Below are 14,619 nucleotides of genomic sequence, written 5' to 3'. Positions count from 1 at the left end.
GACTTGGGATAGAATTCCCACGGAATCGTCAGATAGTACTCCCAAAGTCGAATTGACCCCCTCGCTTAACCGTCAGGTCTTCTATTCGGCAAGGCACATCTCCCTCGAGCCAATGGCCTCAATCACCATGCAATCTGCTCGACTCGCACTCCGCTTGTCCAGCAGAACCCGTCCCTGCTCCAGCCCAGCTGCGCATCTCAGATTCCACCCGTCAAGTCAACAACTACAAAGCCAGCTGCGCCCTTATTCCGGCGGCTCCCGATTCCTTCCCAGATTCGCTCATGCAGACGTATGGACGACGTTCATTCCAGCATTCGTTCGCAATCGCTTCACCGGAAAGGGCAAACCTTACGCCCCCAAGTCGAAAGAATGGAACCCCGCCAGCTTCTACATCATTATCTTCATCCTCATCGGATCGCAAGCCATCCGCATGATCGCGCTCAAGAACGACTACGCCGCTTATACCCGCTCGACCGATGCGAAGATCCGGCTTCTGCGGGAGGTGATTGAGAGGGTCAACAAGGGGGAGGTGGTGGACGTGGAGAAACTTCTCGGCACGGGCAACGAGGCCAAGGAGAGGGAATGGGAAGAAGGTTCGTTGCGGTTGTTCATTATGCATTGTGCTCTGAAGAGTTAAATTTGGCTAATTTCGGAACTTGCCCAAAACTCTAGTTCTCCGTGAGATTGAGGAAGAGGACTCGCTGTGGCATCGGAAATCCACCGACTCTGCCCAGAAGCCCCAGGTGACAGAAAAGACGGAAAAGCCGGTCGCAAAGGACCCAGTCATACCTGCTGAGACCCCGACGACCATCGAGCCGCCAGCAGACTCGCAGGTGAAACGGAAAGTCAACTTTTTCTAAACAGAACTTGGTTTTGCCAAACTAAAGATCGATGCGACGTCAAGCTCGTCCACCGAAACGCCAGGGCGTGCCGGCTTGCATATCTCTGGAAGTCTTCCCATCAGGGTCAGACATGCCCTGAGCCGCTCGCAGCTTGGTGCATGAATCTGCATATGCTGCATCAAGTGGCTGAATTTGGCAAGGTAGACTAGCATGAGCCATGTCTTCCTAAGCCTTTGAATGTCTTGCCGCTTTGGAAGCCCGTTGTATACACACGACGACTCCCTTACGACGGGCTTATTTACAGAGACTGAGTTATAGAACACTCGCTTCCCCATGTCGGGTATGCCTTGCAAACTCTATGTATATCACGATGCCCACAGAGCTTCCCATGAGGTATCTTCACATGTCCTAGCACCGGCTAGGGAAAGGTCATCGATGCTTGCTTTCGTGCCAACTTCTCTGTGCCTATAGTTCGCAGCTGAGGTTATCGGCATGTCCGTACTTGCAACATACTTCCTCGGCCCGTTACAGGCCGACACGATTTCTTCGAGGTTCGAAGTGAAATATTGTAATTAGACATCCGGGATGAATACAATGTATATTCAAAACATCTAGTTGATCTAGCTGCTCACAAAGGCTTGAATAATCAGGTACCTGTACACCGAGAAGTGACGCCCATTTCTGTATGTGAAAGGAGAAAGAGACACCAGATGCAAAATCACTGAAGAACTGCAAGGTCAATAAGGATCAAGTCTAGATACCCAATCAGCGGTCTAGCAACAAGAGTCTCGGCTCGAGTGTATCTGCTTTTGTTACATGTGATAGTGTGGACCATATGACTTGAGGAAAGAAAACAAGAAGTAGGTCTTGGTTTCAATCGGGCCAAGAGAGAATCCAGTGAAGGGGGGAAATGGGCTATGACGAGATAAAATCAATCACTATTTTCATTCAGGGCAAAGGAGGAAATAGGAAAAAAAAAACATCGCTATGAAAACAAAGGTGGTCGTGCGTGTCTAGGGCTGGGATGGTTGCAGAAACTTGGGCCAGCGTTCTGCAGAGGGGACCCGAACGCGGCCAATGTTCTCGTCAAGGTCCAGGATAAGCTTCAGAGCGTTTCTGGATCTGAGGTAAGGGAGCGGCGCCTTGGCAGATTGCAGGCCAACACCGGGTTCAACATGTCCAGAGGGAGAGACTTCATCGTGGCCTCCGGGCATGGGAAGCATTTTTTGAAGGACTTCGTATGCAGCCAATGTGAAACCGAACTGCGGGGACGAACGGAGGATACGGGCCGGGCCACCCTTGAAGAAAGCCTTGAAACCTTCTTCCTTCCAGACGGTGGCAGCACAATGACGAAGGCCGGTGTATCCGACTTCGCCCTTGCGGGCTTCAACCTGCAAGCGGGTCTTGATAACGTCGCAAGGCGTGGTGAGGTAAGCAGCTGGCATACCAGCAATGGCACCTGCAGTCAGCAATTGCACAACACCAAGCTTGTTGGTGGCAGATTCTCCAAAGAAGTCCGACTTGAGATGTGCGTATGTTGGGAAGTAGATTGCGGAGAAGGGAACTGGGGTTTGAAAGTCAGCATAAGCGGATCGGAAAGGAAGGAGACCGTGAAATCACTTACCATCACGGAGCAAGCAAGCACTTGCACCCTTGTACAGACCAACCAAACCCAGGTTCTTCACGATCCAGAGGGCAGAGCGACGCGGGGCACCCTCAACGGACTTGGCAATCTCACCCTGAACCTGAAGACGAATCTTGACGATCTCTAGGGGGTTGGTGAAGATCTAGAAGGAATTACATTAGCCCATTGCCCGACATGTTGTACTTGCCCAGGATTTCGCGACTTACAACTTGACAAGCTCCTGCAGTACCACCGGCCAGGACCTCGTGGCCGGTCCAAATCTTTCCATTCTCCTTGTTGGTGAAGTGACCACGAACGAGGTCGTTCACTGTGAGCTTGATAGCCTTCTCAGGAGCAACACCGATCAATTGAGGGATGACACCAGAGTACAGGCCGAGAAATCCCTCGTTCCGAATCACCTTTCTAGCACAGTCGAGCGAGTTGTTGTACAATCTCTCTCCAACACGGGTTGATCGCTGGTTCTGCATGCGGGTCTTGACCAGGTCGATGGGGTAAACCATGAAGGCACCAAAGGCACCAGCAAGACTGCCAAGGGCAAAATGGTGCACAGATTCAAGCACACTATAAAGCACCGACTTGGTCTTGTCGGCGACCTGGTGAGCCTTGTCCGATGCGACTGCTGCCGCCTGTCCAGCAACCACGAAGGGGGTGCGCCATGAAGCATCAATGACCTTGGCAAAGTCTTTCTGAGAAAGCCGTCCTGAAGGCGCATCCAGCCCAGCGAAGTGGAACAATATATCAGCCTCCATAGGAGTAAAGAGAGAAAAGCGAGTAACACGGGCAGCTTCATTCAAGAAATCAGCGCGCGTTATTTTGCCGTCAGTACTCTTCTTGGTCGCTTCACGGACAATGACATCAATCATGTCCATTTCACGCATGATATTCTGGAACGCACGGACGGTAGCATAGGAAATCTTTGTGCCAGTAGAGATGTTGCACAGACTGGGGAGGTTCTCGAGGACATAGTCGGACAGCTTGTGTTTCGAAGTTTCGAGGATGATACGCTGGAAGTCCTCAGGCTCAATGTAACCATCACCGTCCTTGTCGAACACGTGGAAAGCCTGTCGGATGCGCTCGCCCTGCAGACCACGAAGCATCTGGGCGAATTGAGGGTATGTCATATCATGGCGAGTCTTTTTGCGTCCAGTGTAAAGGGAGGCCCATTCTGAGTTCCAATCGAAAGGTATGCTGTCGCTAGTCTTGTTCAGGTTGTACAGTTGCTGAAAGTTTTCCCACTTCACAGAGCCAGTTCCTTCTGTGTCGAAGAGGCGAAAGGCGATCTCGTACTCAGCGTCGGGCTTGCCCAAGAGGTTCTCGAAAGTGGCCCAATCAGCAAGAGTGAGCTTCCCAGTTCTCCGTCTATCGGCGACTAGAAATAGAATGCCATAGTGTTCGCGTTTGATCTTGTGCTGCAGTTCACGAGAAGAGTCCGTATATTAGCCAAGCTCGGATCACGGCTGTCGTATGACACATACAAGAAATGCTCATGAAAAACACAATGCGCGGAAGGGACGTGGATCACTTACATAGTCCTCATGCTTAGGGGCAATGGCGTTGATGAAGTCATCTTCCGACATGTAAAGATCTCCTGATGCCTCATCTTTGCGTGCATGACGCAGGAAATTGTTTTTGATCTGCTGCGACGGCTGAGGCTCCGATGAGCTGCCGACCAGGGACTCCTTGACTGCGTCCTTCACGCTGGTCATTGTGAATTGAAATCAAATAGAAATTAAACCAAGAACAATCGATCCAAGTCTCTGCGAAAAGAATGCGCCAACCAAGACGACAAAGAATTGAACGAGAGAAAGGTAATCAACCCAGGTGGTGGAGGGAAGATGTTCGGAGGAAGAAGGGGCTGGGGATAAGAAAAGTGAGTGGAGACGGGGAGACAAGACAAAAATAATGGGGGAGAAATGCTCCAAACACTGAACAGTGGTTGATCGATCAGTTAGGATAACTACTGAACCTGGAGTGAATCATAAATATGACAGCTGGAAACTGGCTAAGGGAAATTAAAGAAGCGAGACTTCTTCTTTTCAAAGTCGTAAGTTAATGTCTAGTCTTCAGTGTTTACAGTTAATCATTACGCCTTTTCTCCTCGCTCCCCCATAGTTCCTTTTTTGTTCATGCATGCTTTTACTATTGACTACCGGATAAAAGACTCTGCTGACTTTTTGTTGCTCACAACCTTCAAGGACGAATCGCTCATCAGCATACTTCACCGCCTCTGGCTTAACGCGTGTTAAACAGGTAATTAACCGGGCTGATTGAGGTTTTTTTCCCTCCATGCCTTCCTCCATGCCTCCCTCTCATAGGGGTGCCATCGGAGTTGAGGCCGAGCGCAGGTCAGCTGGATAAAGGTGGCTCTCGCAAGCTCGCAGGCTTATCTCCGGCGGCAATCGAGGCCCCCAACTCCTCAAATCCCTTCTGTCAGGTTGCTCCATTGCACTGTCATCCATCGATGTGGCTTTGTCCTGAAGAGTTCCAATTTAAGCACAGATCAATTGTCAAAATCTTCATCTTGCCTCCGGACAAAGAGAAGCCACCCGAAACAATGGAGGGAGGCAAAAGAGACCCAAGGGACCAGCCAAGCGCTCCTCACGGATTTTGCCATGGACAAAAACCCAGTTTTCCCTGGGGCGTACCACACGGTAACACCGGAAACATTGGCTGGCCACCCGCAATTCGATGATTGTCTAACCACCAACCCCTGGGGCCTGGGGGCCACCCAGCAAAGGCAGCACAGCAACCAGAACTAGAAGCAGTACACCTCCACGGCGAAGACGAGACGATACTTCCCATCAGTGACGGAGGATGTTGGTCATAATGCATGCATATTCAAGAGATAGCATCATATTCTCTCTCATCACTGATGTCAACCCCTACTACTTCCGGCACAAAGTACAGCTCGCCGGAGTCTGCATTTTCACGCAGGTTCTCATGGTATGAGGGGGGCACACACACACGACCCCGTGCCCGATCTCGGCGCCAGTGGCCAATTGTTCGGATACAAAATTCCTGACGTAGATCGGCAGCCGCCGCACGGTTCGGGCGATACCTCAGCGTGTCTTCTACCCGTACTCCGTAACTACCCCGTAGGAAGATCAAGACTCAAGTCAGCCCTTCAATAAGGCAATGGATTTCATTTGCTCATTTCACATGGCATTCTCGTCTGACACACACCATCGGCCCGATTACTTCTCGAGGGACCCACGAATGAGAATTAGTAACCCTCTTCTAAGTGGTTGCAGTGCCCACCAGAGAAGGAGGGTCCGGAGTCACTCGGTGGAGTCCAACGCGGCGGGATGTCGGGGAAGACCAACTTGCACTGTTGCACTGGGCACGCAGGACGGATTCCTCTTACCTAAGAAATTGCTTTCCTAACATTAACTTAGTTAACTACCCCGTAAGTCGGTGCCAGCTGGGCTCAAACTCTGTTCGCGATTGATTCCGGGGATGATACCGGGTTCCAGCACGTAGGCAAGGATTAACATATCCTGAGGCGGGGAGGCACAACAGGTAGTCAATACTAGGTAAATAGTGACGGATGGTTTATGCTTTGCGGCATGGCACCAAAAAGCAAATGTCGCAGTTACTCCGAACAGCCGCCAAGGACCGTGGAGACACTTCTGCTCCGGAGCTAGGCTAAAGGTCAAGTACTTTCATTGCAATAAGTTGTGCAGGTTATGGTCATAATTCAATCATGCTGTCGAAGCACCAGTAGCTACAAAACCAACTCCAGCATGGTTTTCGGGTCCTAGCACGCACTCATGCAATTGCCTCCTCATACGCTCGCTTTGAGCTTTCGTCGAGTGCTAGATTATCAATGCTGGACGAGCATCCTGCGGAGAAAGGGCAGACGGGACGGGTCAAGTCGCAAGGGGTGGAAAGGTCCCTGCTCGGATTCTTTAACACTATGAAAAGTGCCGCGGCGGGCTCACTGATTACTAGTGCTAGCTGCGTAGCTAGGAGGTTGTTAGCTCCGTAGTAGTCAGCCCGATCTCATCCGGCTTTCTGTGTTGTTGAATTTCCTCTTTCGGATAAATCACGCGACATGGATGCTTTGCTCGCTTGTCGATTGCAGTTATTTAAAAGAGAGCCCGGCTTGAGACAAGTTTGATCTATGAAGCTATATGGCTTACAGTATGATGTATATCGACCGCGTTTCCATGACCGTATAATGCACAATCTTGCAGCTTACGAAAGATTCAACGATAGAACTTCTGAGCTACCACATGTTCAGCTATCAAAACTCTTACTGGCTTCTTGCATGGAGCTTATTATACACGGTTGTTCATTATCTAAGTCTCATTTGTGAGTGCGATACTCACACATGGTGGCCGCATCACATCAAGACGAAGCATCCTAAAGATATATAATATAGGTTTCGAGTCCAAAGACTGACCCAACACCACCCAGTAATCCATCTATGTGGCTCAAGGCTTCTCTAAGCGAAGTAATCTAAACACCGCCCTCTCTATCGGTAGCAGCTTGAGCATGATGTAGTTGAACCTGAAAGCTGTAAGTACCACACATGCACCAACGACAGCGTCCAAAATGAAGTGATTCGCGGTTGCCACGATCGTTAGCCCCATCATCATCGGCCACAACGGCGCGATCGCCCTTAAGTACCAGTGGGGGCTGAATTTGAGCAGGCAAAGCGCGATGAACATGGAATTTCCAAAATGAAGGGAAGGCATTGCCGCAATCGTGAGCTGAAACTTGTTCTGTGTCCAAGCCGAGCCACCCTTATTGCTGTGCAGGACATCGACAAACCCATACTCCTCAGGGAGAAGACGCGGAGGCATGCACCTCCAGAGAGTAAGGATTGTGAAGGCAATGACATTCTCAAATGCCAAGGTGCGTCGGAGGGCTTGGTATTTGTCGCGTTGGACAAAGGTATAACAATATACCACAAATACCACTCCAAGAACGATATGCGAGTAGTATACGCGCGCCAAGATGGGCATAAGCCATGGGACTTGGTTGAGTACGTATTGCTGGACTGATAATTCGACGTCGAGGTGGAAGAAGTGCTCCAGGCGGAGGATTGAGATAGCATGACGCTCCGCGGTGTCGAAGATTTCTTTGTGCCCGCTGATCATCCGAGCGGAGAATGCTCGTAAACCTTGATAAATCTTGTGTTTTAGGTCAGAATAGCCTCCTCATATGCGGCAGGGTTGATGGAGATTCCGTACCCAATATGTGAGCAGCCAGTACAGGATCTCCAAAAGAAAGGGGAAATGTGCTAGAAGGCGAGATTGGGGTGTCCGGCGGTCGCGGAGCGAACGCTCGTCGTAGTTGTTGGGTTTAACATCTTCAGGACCATTCTCGAGCAGGGGTGATTCGACACTGGGACTTTCCAGCAATCTGACATGCTTGCGTCGGTTGATCAGGGTTCCTGTGGTGAAAACCGCGATGATGGCTGCCCCCGTAGAAATGTATATCAGTCACTATTCGGATGCTGCGGAAATCAATGTATATTGGGAATAATCTACCTCCCGGCTCCAGAAAATTTTGAAGCCCGCCCATTGTAACGAAAGACCGACCGTCGAAGCAGAGAGATGAGTTGTAAAAATGCAGGGGCGCTTCGAAGTGGTTTTATTTTACCATTCGACCCTGGTCTCCGCGGACCCGATAATTGCCTGGGAACACTAACTGGTTGATGGAGACTGTTGACGTCACCCGATGCGACCTTTGGTTTGTTGGTACGCGATCGAAGCTTTTTTCCTTTCGGATAACTTTAAGACATGGGAACAGAATGTGATATAAAATAGGCCTTATTGACTATTGTACAAGCCATGGGTCTGGAATTGTGAAAAGACAAACTCGATAAGGGGAAAAGGCATTGAGGCTCCGGTCTGGGAGTAGCTGCGTCCGAACGTGGCTGCCGTTCGCTGGCATTGTGGACGCCTGACCCATGGGGGCTTAGAAATGTTTGCACAACAGGCTGTTTGTCCAATGCACTTGTGTGAACCTTCATCAACATGTAGTAGTATTCAGTTGTCAGCCTTCAACGTCAACCGAGGCCAATCGCTTTTAGTTCAACACATGCCATGGTGGCTTACTGAATCCGATATTGCTTGCCTAGTGTAGCAGAGCCAGGCCAGCAGGAGCAACAATTGGTCTGGAACCGGGCTGCGAGCATGCGTATTCAAGACCCCTGAGAGTGGGCCTTTTCGCCAGCATTTAAGCTAGGACAAGCTTAAAAACATATCAATGATCACTCATCATCGTGCCTTTGTCTTCGCCAAGTATCCAGCAAGGACATGACTGGCCCATCACAAGCCTAGCTCGAGCATCCTGACTTTCTTCGACTGGTGTGCGTCGCACCGAAAGTGTTCTGGGCGATTCTGGCGGGTGTAGAATCATCCGCGATCCTTTGCGAACTTGGTCAAGGCTCAAAGATCTGGAGCAGAAGAGTCTGTTACGCTGCATCCTGATAGTCAGATTGATGGTGACTATTTAGCTGCCAGAGGGACTGACCTGGGTCATCGAAATCATCACAGAGTCTTATCCCACTCTTTTAGCCGGCTCTATCTAAATGATGATTTCCAATGTCTCTGCCGCTCTCTTCCCGAAATGCTTGTTTATGCTTGAGTACGAATTCAACACCCGCGACCCACACAACCCCTGTCGAAACATGTGGCAAAGGGACAGAGGAAAGGATCAAGAATTCCAGCAGTCCTTATCAATTTTGACTGAAAAGCTTGATGATCTCAGCCTTCACACATCATAGTCAAACGTCAATACCTGCTAATGTGACCACTGATAGCCTGTATACCTTCTTCCACCACTCAGAAGCGCTAGCCTTCTAGTCAAAATGCCCCAGCCCGTCGCATCATGATTATAGTCCCTACAAAAGTCGACCGCGTACGCATTCACTACCCAGTCCCCGCGGGATCCACGCATCGCACCAATAAAAACCCATAACAGTCAAGCCGCCCACCCGCGCTGGTCCTGAGTCCTTAAGGTGTCTTCGGCGCTTGGCCAGATTTCCAGGGACTTATATCTCATTACTTCACTTTTAGATGCTGCCATAACCTTTTTTCCAGCGGGGGGGAGCTGGTAACATTCTCATTACAGACCGATCGCAGGTCTGATTCCTGTCAAAACTTAATCGACTGGACTTTTAATATGGCTCTTTCATGATCCATGCCTTCCAAAATCTGATTTTTGCATCTTCCGACGGCCAGCTGTGTGGATGTGGGCTTGATCAGATTCGAACTGGCTCGATCCCGATGCCCACCAGCGCTCCGCTCATTAATGCTACATGGCATTGAGACGGACAAGTCGGACGATGTCACACAACGTCGAACAAGTTCCCCGGATTCGAAATTCAGGGTGGCTACCCCAGACTTTACGTCGCCGGTACTTGATTCCCCTGGCTTGCCTTATGGCAGCCATGTTGATTGTCACAGAAGTACTTCGGCAGTGGGGTTCTAATACAGGCGGCCTTGTTGTGTTCACGTCCTCCGATGAGATCACCGTCGCCCGCCGATTCATGTTCACCTATGCTCCGAGCATTTTGGGTATGATTGTAGCCATCCTGTGGTCTGTTGTTGAGTATGATGCCCTACGTCTGGAGCCGTATTTTCAACTTTCTAAGCCTCAAGGGGTGTCTGCTGAGGTGCTTCTGCTCAATTATGAGTTTGGCCATTTCACAACCGCTCCATTTTTTGCCTTTAGAAATCGACATTGGATGGCGGTTTTCATCTCAGTCCTGAGTGTGCTTTTGCAACTTGTATTTCCGACACTGCAGAGCAGCCTCTTCAGGATGAATGGTGCCACAATCTCCAATAGTCAGCATCTTGAAATATGGCCGGACTTGATCAACATGGAAGGCCAAGCATCTGTGTCATACAACTCAACAGTACACCACACAGCTCATCGTGATCATCGATATTTGACTTACGACGAACCAGATTCAGGTAAATACGCAATGGCACCAGTGAATATTCCTTGGGATGTTCAGTATGATACGACGATGTGGGAACTCACCCAGTCAGTCTACTGGGCGGAGCTGTCTTGTACCGACTTAGAAGTGAAGGATGACGTGACCACTAATGTTGTGTCTAACGTGTCCCGCTCAGAGGCTGCCTCGTTATTTGACCATTCGGCGATCTGGGATATGAATATCTCACCGGCTTCAGAGCGCTGCTCGATGCATTTGAGTGAAGCGATTTCCATACCGTCCACAAACGAGTCATTAGAGATAACGCATTGGCAGCCCATCTTATCTACAACAGGCTTAAATGACAGGTGCACTGCTATCGATATCATAGGGGTCATTGTTACTATCAGCCCGAATCAAACCAGCCAAAACGTCAGCAGCAACGGCTCGATTCCACAAGACTCTAATTACATCCATAATGTCAGTGGCTTCGGCTGCCAAATACTCTATCGGACTTCAGAAGCCAGCATTTCATTGCAGGTCAACGGCTCTTTATTCGTTACGGCACTAAATTCAGCTTCCATAAGCAATGTTTCAGATGTATCTTTGAACACGACACATTTCAAAAATCTTATTCTGTCGGAGGTTCTCGCGAACAATGGGACCACGTTCTGGAGCAAGAAACCGCTTGGAGAGTCTGCTTCTCAGAGAGGCCTAATATCTACACTTAATGGAAGTGTTCAGGAAGCCTTTGTGCCATTAATGAACAGGATATTCGACGTGTCTGCGCAATCTAATTATGTCAAGGCCTCTCATGTGACGCGTCAAATGGCCATAATGGTAGGGCCGTGGCAGTCTCTTATTTCAGAGGCGATACTTGTATTGAGCGTACTAGTGATACTGTACCTGGCTTACGCTTACCCACGCCGGCCAAACCTTCTTCGGGGAGACCCTGCATCCATTGCATCCATGTGTGGCATCATGGCAGATATCATTGACATCACGCATATCTCACATCTCAACCTCGACCAGTTGTCGACGAGACAACTTCGATCAATCCTTCGAAATTACAACTGCCGGTGGCAACAGGACAGAGAACCCCCTTGTATCCGCATTGAGCCGTCGCATGGTATGTTTCATTGTCCAGACCTTCAACACCTAGCAAGCATATTATCCATGAAATAATATTGACTTCCATAGTGCATCGCTCCATGGGCCAATCCGCAAGGACACGGTCTGATCCAAAACCCCATTTCCTCCTGATTCCGATTTTCGGCCTCGAGTTTCTCATCTTCGCCGCGGCTGTTGCTGGTCTTGCGACTGTAATTGCGTTATGTGTGAAGGATGGATACGTTCAGCCGTTGACCTTCATCAGTTCAAGCAGCATAGCGGTTCTATTCTCTCTGGTTCCGTCATCGATTGCGTCGATCATACGAGCAATATGCCTTTCCATCTACCGATATCTAAGTGTTCTGGAACCATGGTCTGTTCTCCAAATGGGAGGAGCGTCTGCTGCCTCTTCCCTCCTGCTTGAGTATGGATCGTTGAACCCGTTTGCCTCACTCTTCAATTGGTTCAACTATAACCATATTCTACTTGGGCTTGTTGGGGTGGCGTGCATTGTCAATACAGGGCTGAGTATCCTGGTCAATGGATTGTTCCAGCATGATCTTGGTCCGACTACTGTGGATACAGATATGAAGACGTGGTATAGTTATGATACATTCACCATCAGACAGCCATCATCAGTGCTTCCGGAACTCGATGCTATGCGGACGAGTATTTATAGTGGCTCGTCAATTCTACCATGGACAAGTTCCAGTCTCTCCTTTCTTCCAGCTTGGACAGACAACTCCTCAGATTGGCTTGTGGGGGGCACTCTGCTGGGCGTGGGTGCCGACATTTTTTGCCGAGAAATCTCAGTTACGGACAGCTATACCCAAGATCCTGGCTCCAGTGTTAGCCACTGGAAGTACTCTCCGTTCAATGAATCGAGTACAACATGCGAGATTAATGCAATACGAACTGCCACTGGCATCGAAAATCCTGGTATGACGGTCAATTTCTTTGCATCGACGCCTTACGGCGCATCTGAAGGTTGCCAGAAGCCAGCTATTTTGGTGGTGGCACAACCGAGCGGCAGCGATCATAACCAAATCACTAGCGCCAACACGGTAGCAATGATCTGCGAATCCTCCATCGTCATGCAGAATTTTTCGGTGGCATTCAACTCCCAGGGCTTCATACAAAACCATGTTCCTCTCAACGATACCACTATAGTTAACGGCCCGATGTTGCAAAACGGGACTTCGAATTTAAACATCTACAACCACAGGTTGTCTAGTGCGGTCCTCTCAAATGGCACAGTCCAGGCCCCAAATGCTTCGACTCAGGTCGATTACTTCGGCAGCCTGACAGTGAGTCTCTACGAATTAATGAACTCCAACACATCATATATTGCCGTCGATGTACTCACAAGAGCATCCCGCTCGGTCTACCGGTCCATGTTTGCAACTGATCTTTCACTCGAACGAGATGCATATTTCCGCTACCTCGAAACTCCCGCCCACATCAAAGATGGCATTATTTACCACATGTCTTGGGCGGTTGTTCCAACTTTGCTGTCTTTCATCTCTGTGATGCTAATAGTGGTTTTTGACGCTTGTATCGTGGCGTCAGTCTTCATTACTAGAAGATACAGATTCAGGTTTCCGCGAATCCCGCGATCCATTGGCTCCATCATGCCCTGGATTACTCAGAGCCAAATCTTGAATGATTTCAAGGGCACATATGCGTGGAGTGACGATGAACGACGGAAGCACTTCGCCGACCTTGACAAGAAATATAAGCTTGATAGGTTGGAGACACCGGATGGAAAATGGAAATACATACTCGACGAAGACCGAACGGTGAGCCGCGATGATGATTCAGTCATAGATGAGGGCACAAAACCGAAAGATAACTCGAGAATTCGACTTCGGGCCTTATTTAGGCGGACAAATTCAGAGGCCACGGGTGAAGATCAATCTGGTTGATTGTGTCATTTAACTCGCAAGAAATGTGTGCTCACATATAATACCAGCACATCTCAAGCCATACGAGCAGGTTGACTCCGAATCTGTGACGACCTAACCCGCAAGTGGATGAAAGTAACCTTCTGTTGACATGCTAGCCTTCATGATACTATCAGCAAGCATTATTTACTCTTGCGAGTGAGAAGAATGTCTGTGGATTCCGCGCACTGTTTCGGGTCATACAAGCAGGGATTCTGTACGCAATCATGGGTACACTGGAGTCTTTACTTTCTCAGTACGTGAGACTATCCGTTTGCTGCAGAGCCCGTTCTGACAGTGGGTGTCTAGCTGCGAGTGACATACCCCGTAGACTCTCAAGACTCCAAGCTATTGCTGGCTTACCACGGCAACTGGATCTCTTCCGTTCCAATGTCCACATTGATGCTGATATGCCGGTGCTTGACTGGTTATGCATGGGGAATTGAGGGGAAGAGGAACAGCCACGGCAGACGCGAACCAACCATTGTGGGAAAATGTGATGGTGATGTGCCTTTTCTGCAGGTGTAACAGTAGCGGCCTGCCGTTCCACAGGGCCTATTAGACAAAGACTTCATTCGCTGTATCGCTTTCTGCAGAACGCACGTCTCCTCACTGGGGAACTCTAGTGGTTGATATGGCGACGCAGCGGACTTGACTTCCAAATAGGAACCTTGCACAGACCATAGACACTCACCAATCGCGGTCACACTTTGACCTGAGTGGCAAGAATCTTCCTTCTGTAATCACTGCAGCTGCCAAGGAGTGTGTGATGAGAGTGTGGTTGTGTGCTTGGTGTGTGCTTGGTAGTGCAGTTGCTGGGCGCTTAGAGTGTGATAAGCGGTGGCGATTGGCCCCGCCTCCACCCTGACCCCCTCCTGCCTGAAGCCACTCACTTCTGGTCTCTGCGTCCCTGTGAAATGCCGAGGGACATCGACCAGCTATATAGCCGCTCAGCAGTCGCCTGCCTGCATTGGAACCCTTCTTCTTTCCTGACACGCCGTCTGTTTGAGGTTGTGCGGGTTTTTCTTCTATTCTATTTTTGTCTCTTGTCTAGTTCGTTTGGCTGGTCCAAGCAAGCTATTTGTTTTTTTGCTTCTTACTACTTGACGTCAATAAATAATAATAGCATCATTCACACGCCTGCTTCTGTGGATACTTTGTTGATCAAAGTTCTGCTGCCAATCG

General features: G+C 49.5%; 4 protein-coding genes across 4 annotated transcripts; 2 read left to right on the top strand and 2 right to left on the bottom strand.

Annotated features, from left to right (window-relative positions):
• Positions 1–238: 238 nt before the first annotated feature.
• BP01DRAFT_270145 (DUF5321 domain-containing protein) lies at positions 239–764 on the top strand (the record flags this gene model as incomplete). The annotated part of the gene is made up of 2 exons (XM_025571383.1): positions 239–593; positions 673–764. Coding segments are annotated over 2 exons (447 nt in total), but the record flags the coding sequence as incomplete, so codon positions are not given.
• A 658-nt stretch (positions 765–1,422) lies between these two features.
• Positions 1,423–4,523, bottom strand: BP01DRAFT_353122 (citrin). Its single transcript, XM_025574096.1, has 4 exons — positions 4,014–4,523; positions 2,694–3,896; positions 2,467–2,629; positions 1,423–2,406 (listed from the first exon to the last, which is right to left on the bottom strand). Exons 1-4 carry the CDS (start codon positions 4,191–4,193, stop codon positions 1,856–1,858), a joined length of 2,097 nt encoding a protein of 698 aa, XP_025434805.1. The 5' UTR covers positions 4,194–4,523; the 3' UTR covers positions 1,423–1,855.
• A 2,400-nt stretch (positions 4,524–6,923) lies between these two features.
• On the bottom strand, positions 6,924–8,070 carry BP01DRAFT_413237 (phosphatase PAP2 family protein; the record flags this gene model as incomplete). The annotated part of the gene is made up of 3 exons (XM_025578994.1): positions 7,986–8,070; positions 7,686–7,912; positions 6,924–7,625 (listed from the first exon to the last, which is right to left on the bottom strand). The coding sequence occupies exons 1-3, from the start codon at positions 8,017–8,019 to the stop codon at positions 6,924–6,926; spliced, it is 963 nt and encodes a 320-aa protein (XP_025434804.1). The 5' UTR covers positions 8,020–8,070.
• A 1,439-nt stretch (positions 8,071–9,509) lies between these two features.
• BP01DRAFT_311408 (DUF3433 domain-containing protein) lies at positions 9,510–13,826 on the top strand. Its single transcript, XM_025572450.1, has 2 exons — positions 9,510–11,510; positions 11,582–13,826. The coding sequence occupies exons 1-2, from the start codon at positions 9,761–9,763 to the stop codon at positions 13,414–13,416; spliced, it is 3,585 nt and encodes a 1,194-aa protein (XP_025434803.1). The 5' UTR covers positions 9,510–9,760; the 3' UTR covers positions 13,417–13,826.
• Positions 13,827–14,619: the final 793 nt, after the last annotated feature.

Source organism: Aspergillus saccharolyticus, assembly GCF_003184585.1.
Source record: "Aspergillus saccharolyticus JOP 1030-1 unplaced genomic scaffold BP01scaffold_3, whole genome shotgun sequence".
NCBI classification, from domain to species: domain Eukaryota; kingdom Fungi; phylum Ascomycota; class Eurotiomycetes; order Eurotiales; family Aspergillaceae; genus Aspergillus; species Aspergillus saccharolyticus.
Note: the sequence above shows the minus strand (reverse complement) of the source record. Positions and strands in the feature narration are given on the sequence as shown.

What these genes read in the sequence shown, in the direction of transcription:
- BP01DRAFT_353122 (XM_025574096.1), bottom strand. Translation starts at nt 4,193, where the DNA reads ATGACCAGCGTGAAGGACGCAGTCAAGGAGTCCCTGGTCGGCAGCTCA. An exon ending in CCCCTAAGCATGAGGACTAT is followed by an intron (nt 3,897 to 4,013) that starts GTAAGTGATCCA and finishes CGTGAACTGCAG; the next exon opens with CACAAGATCAAACGCGAACA. An exon ending in TGCTTGCTTGCTCCGTGATG is followed by an intron (nt 2,407 to 2,466) that starts GTAAGTGATTTC and finishes TTCAAACCCCAG; the next exon opens with TTCCCTTCTCCGCAATCTAC.
- BP01DRAFT_311408 (XM_025572450.1), top strand. Translation starts at nt 9,761, where the DNA reads ATGGCATTGAGACGGACAAGTCGGACGATGTCACACAACGTCGAACAA. An exon ending in CCGCATTGAGCCGTCGCATG is followed by an intron (nt 11,511 to 11,581) that starts GTATGTTTCATT and finishes TGACTTCCATAG; the next exon opens with TGCATCGCTCCATGGGCCAA.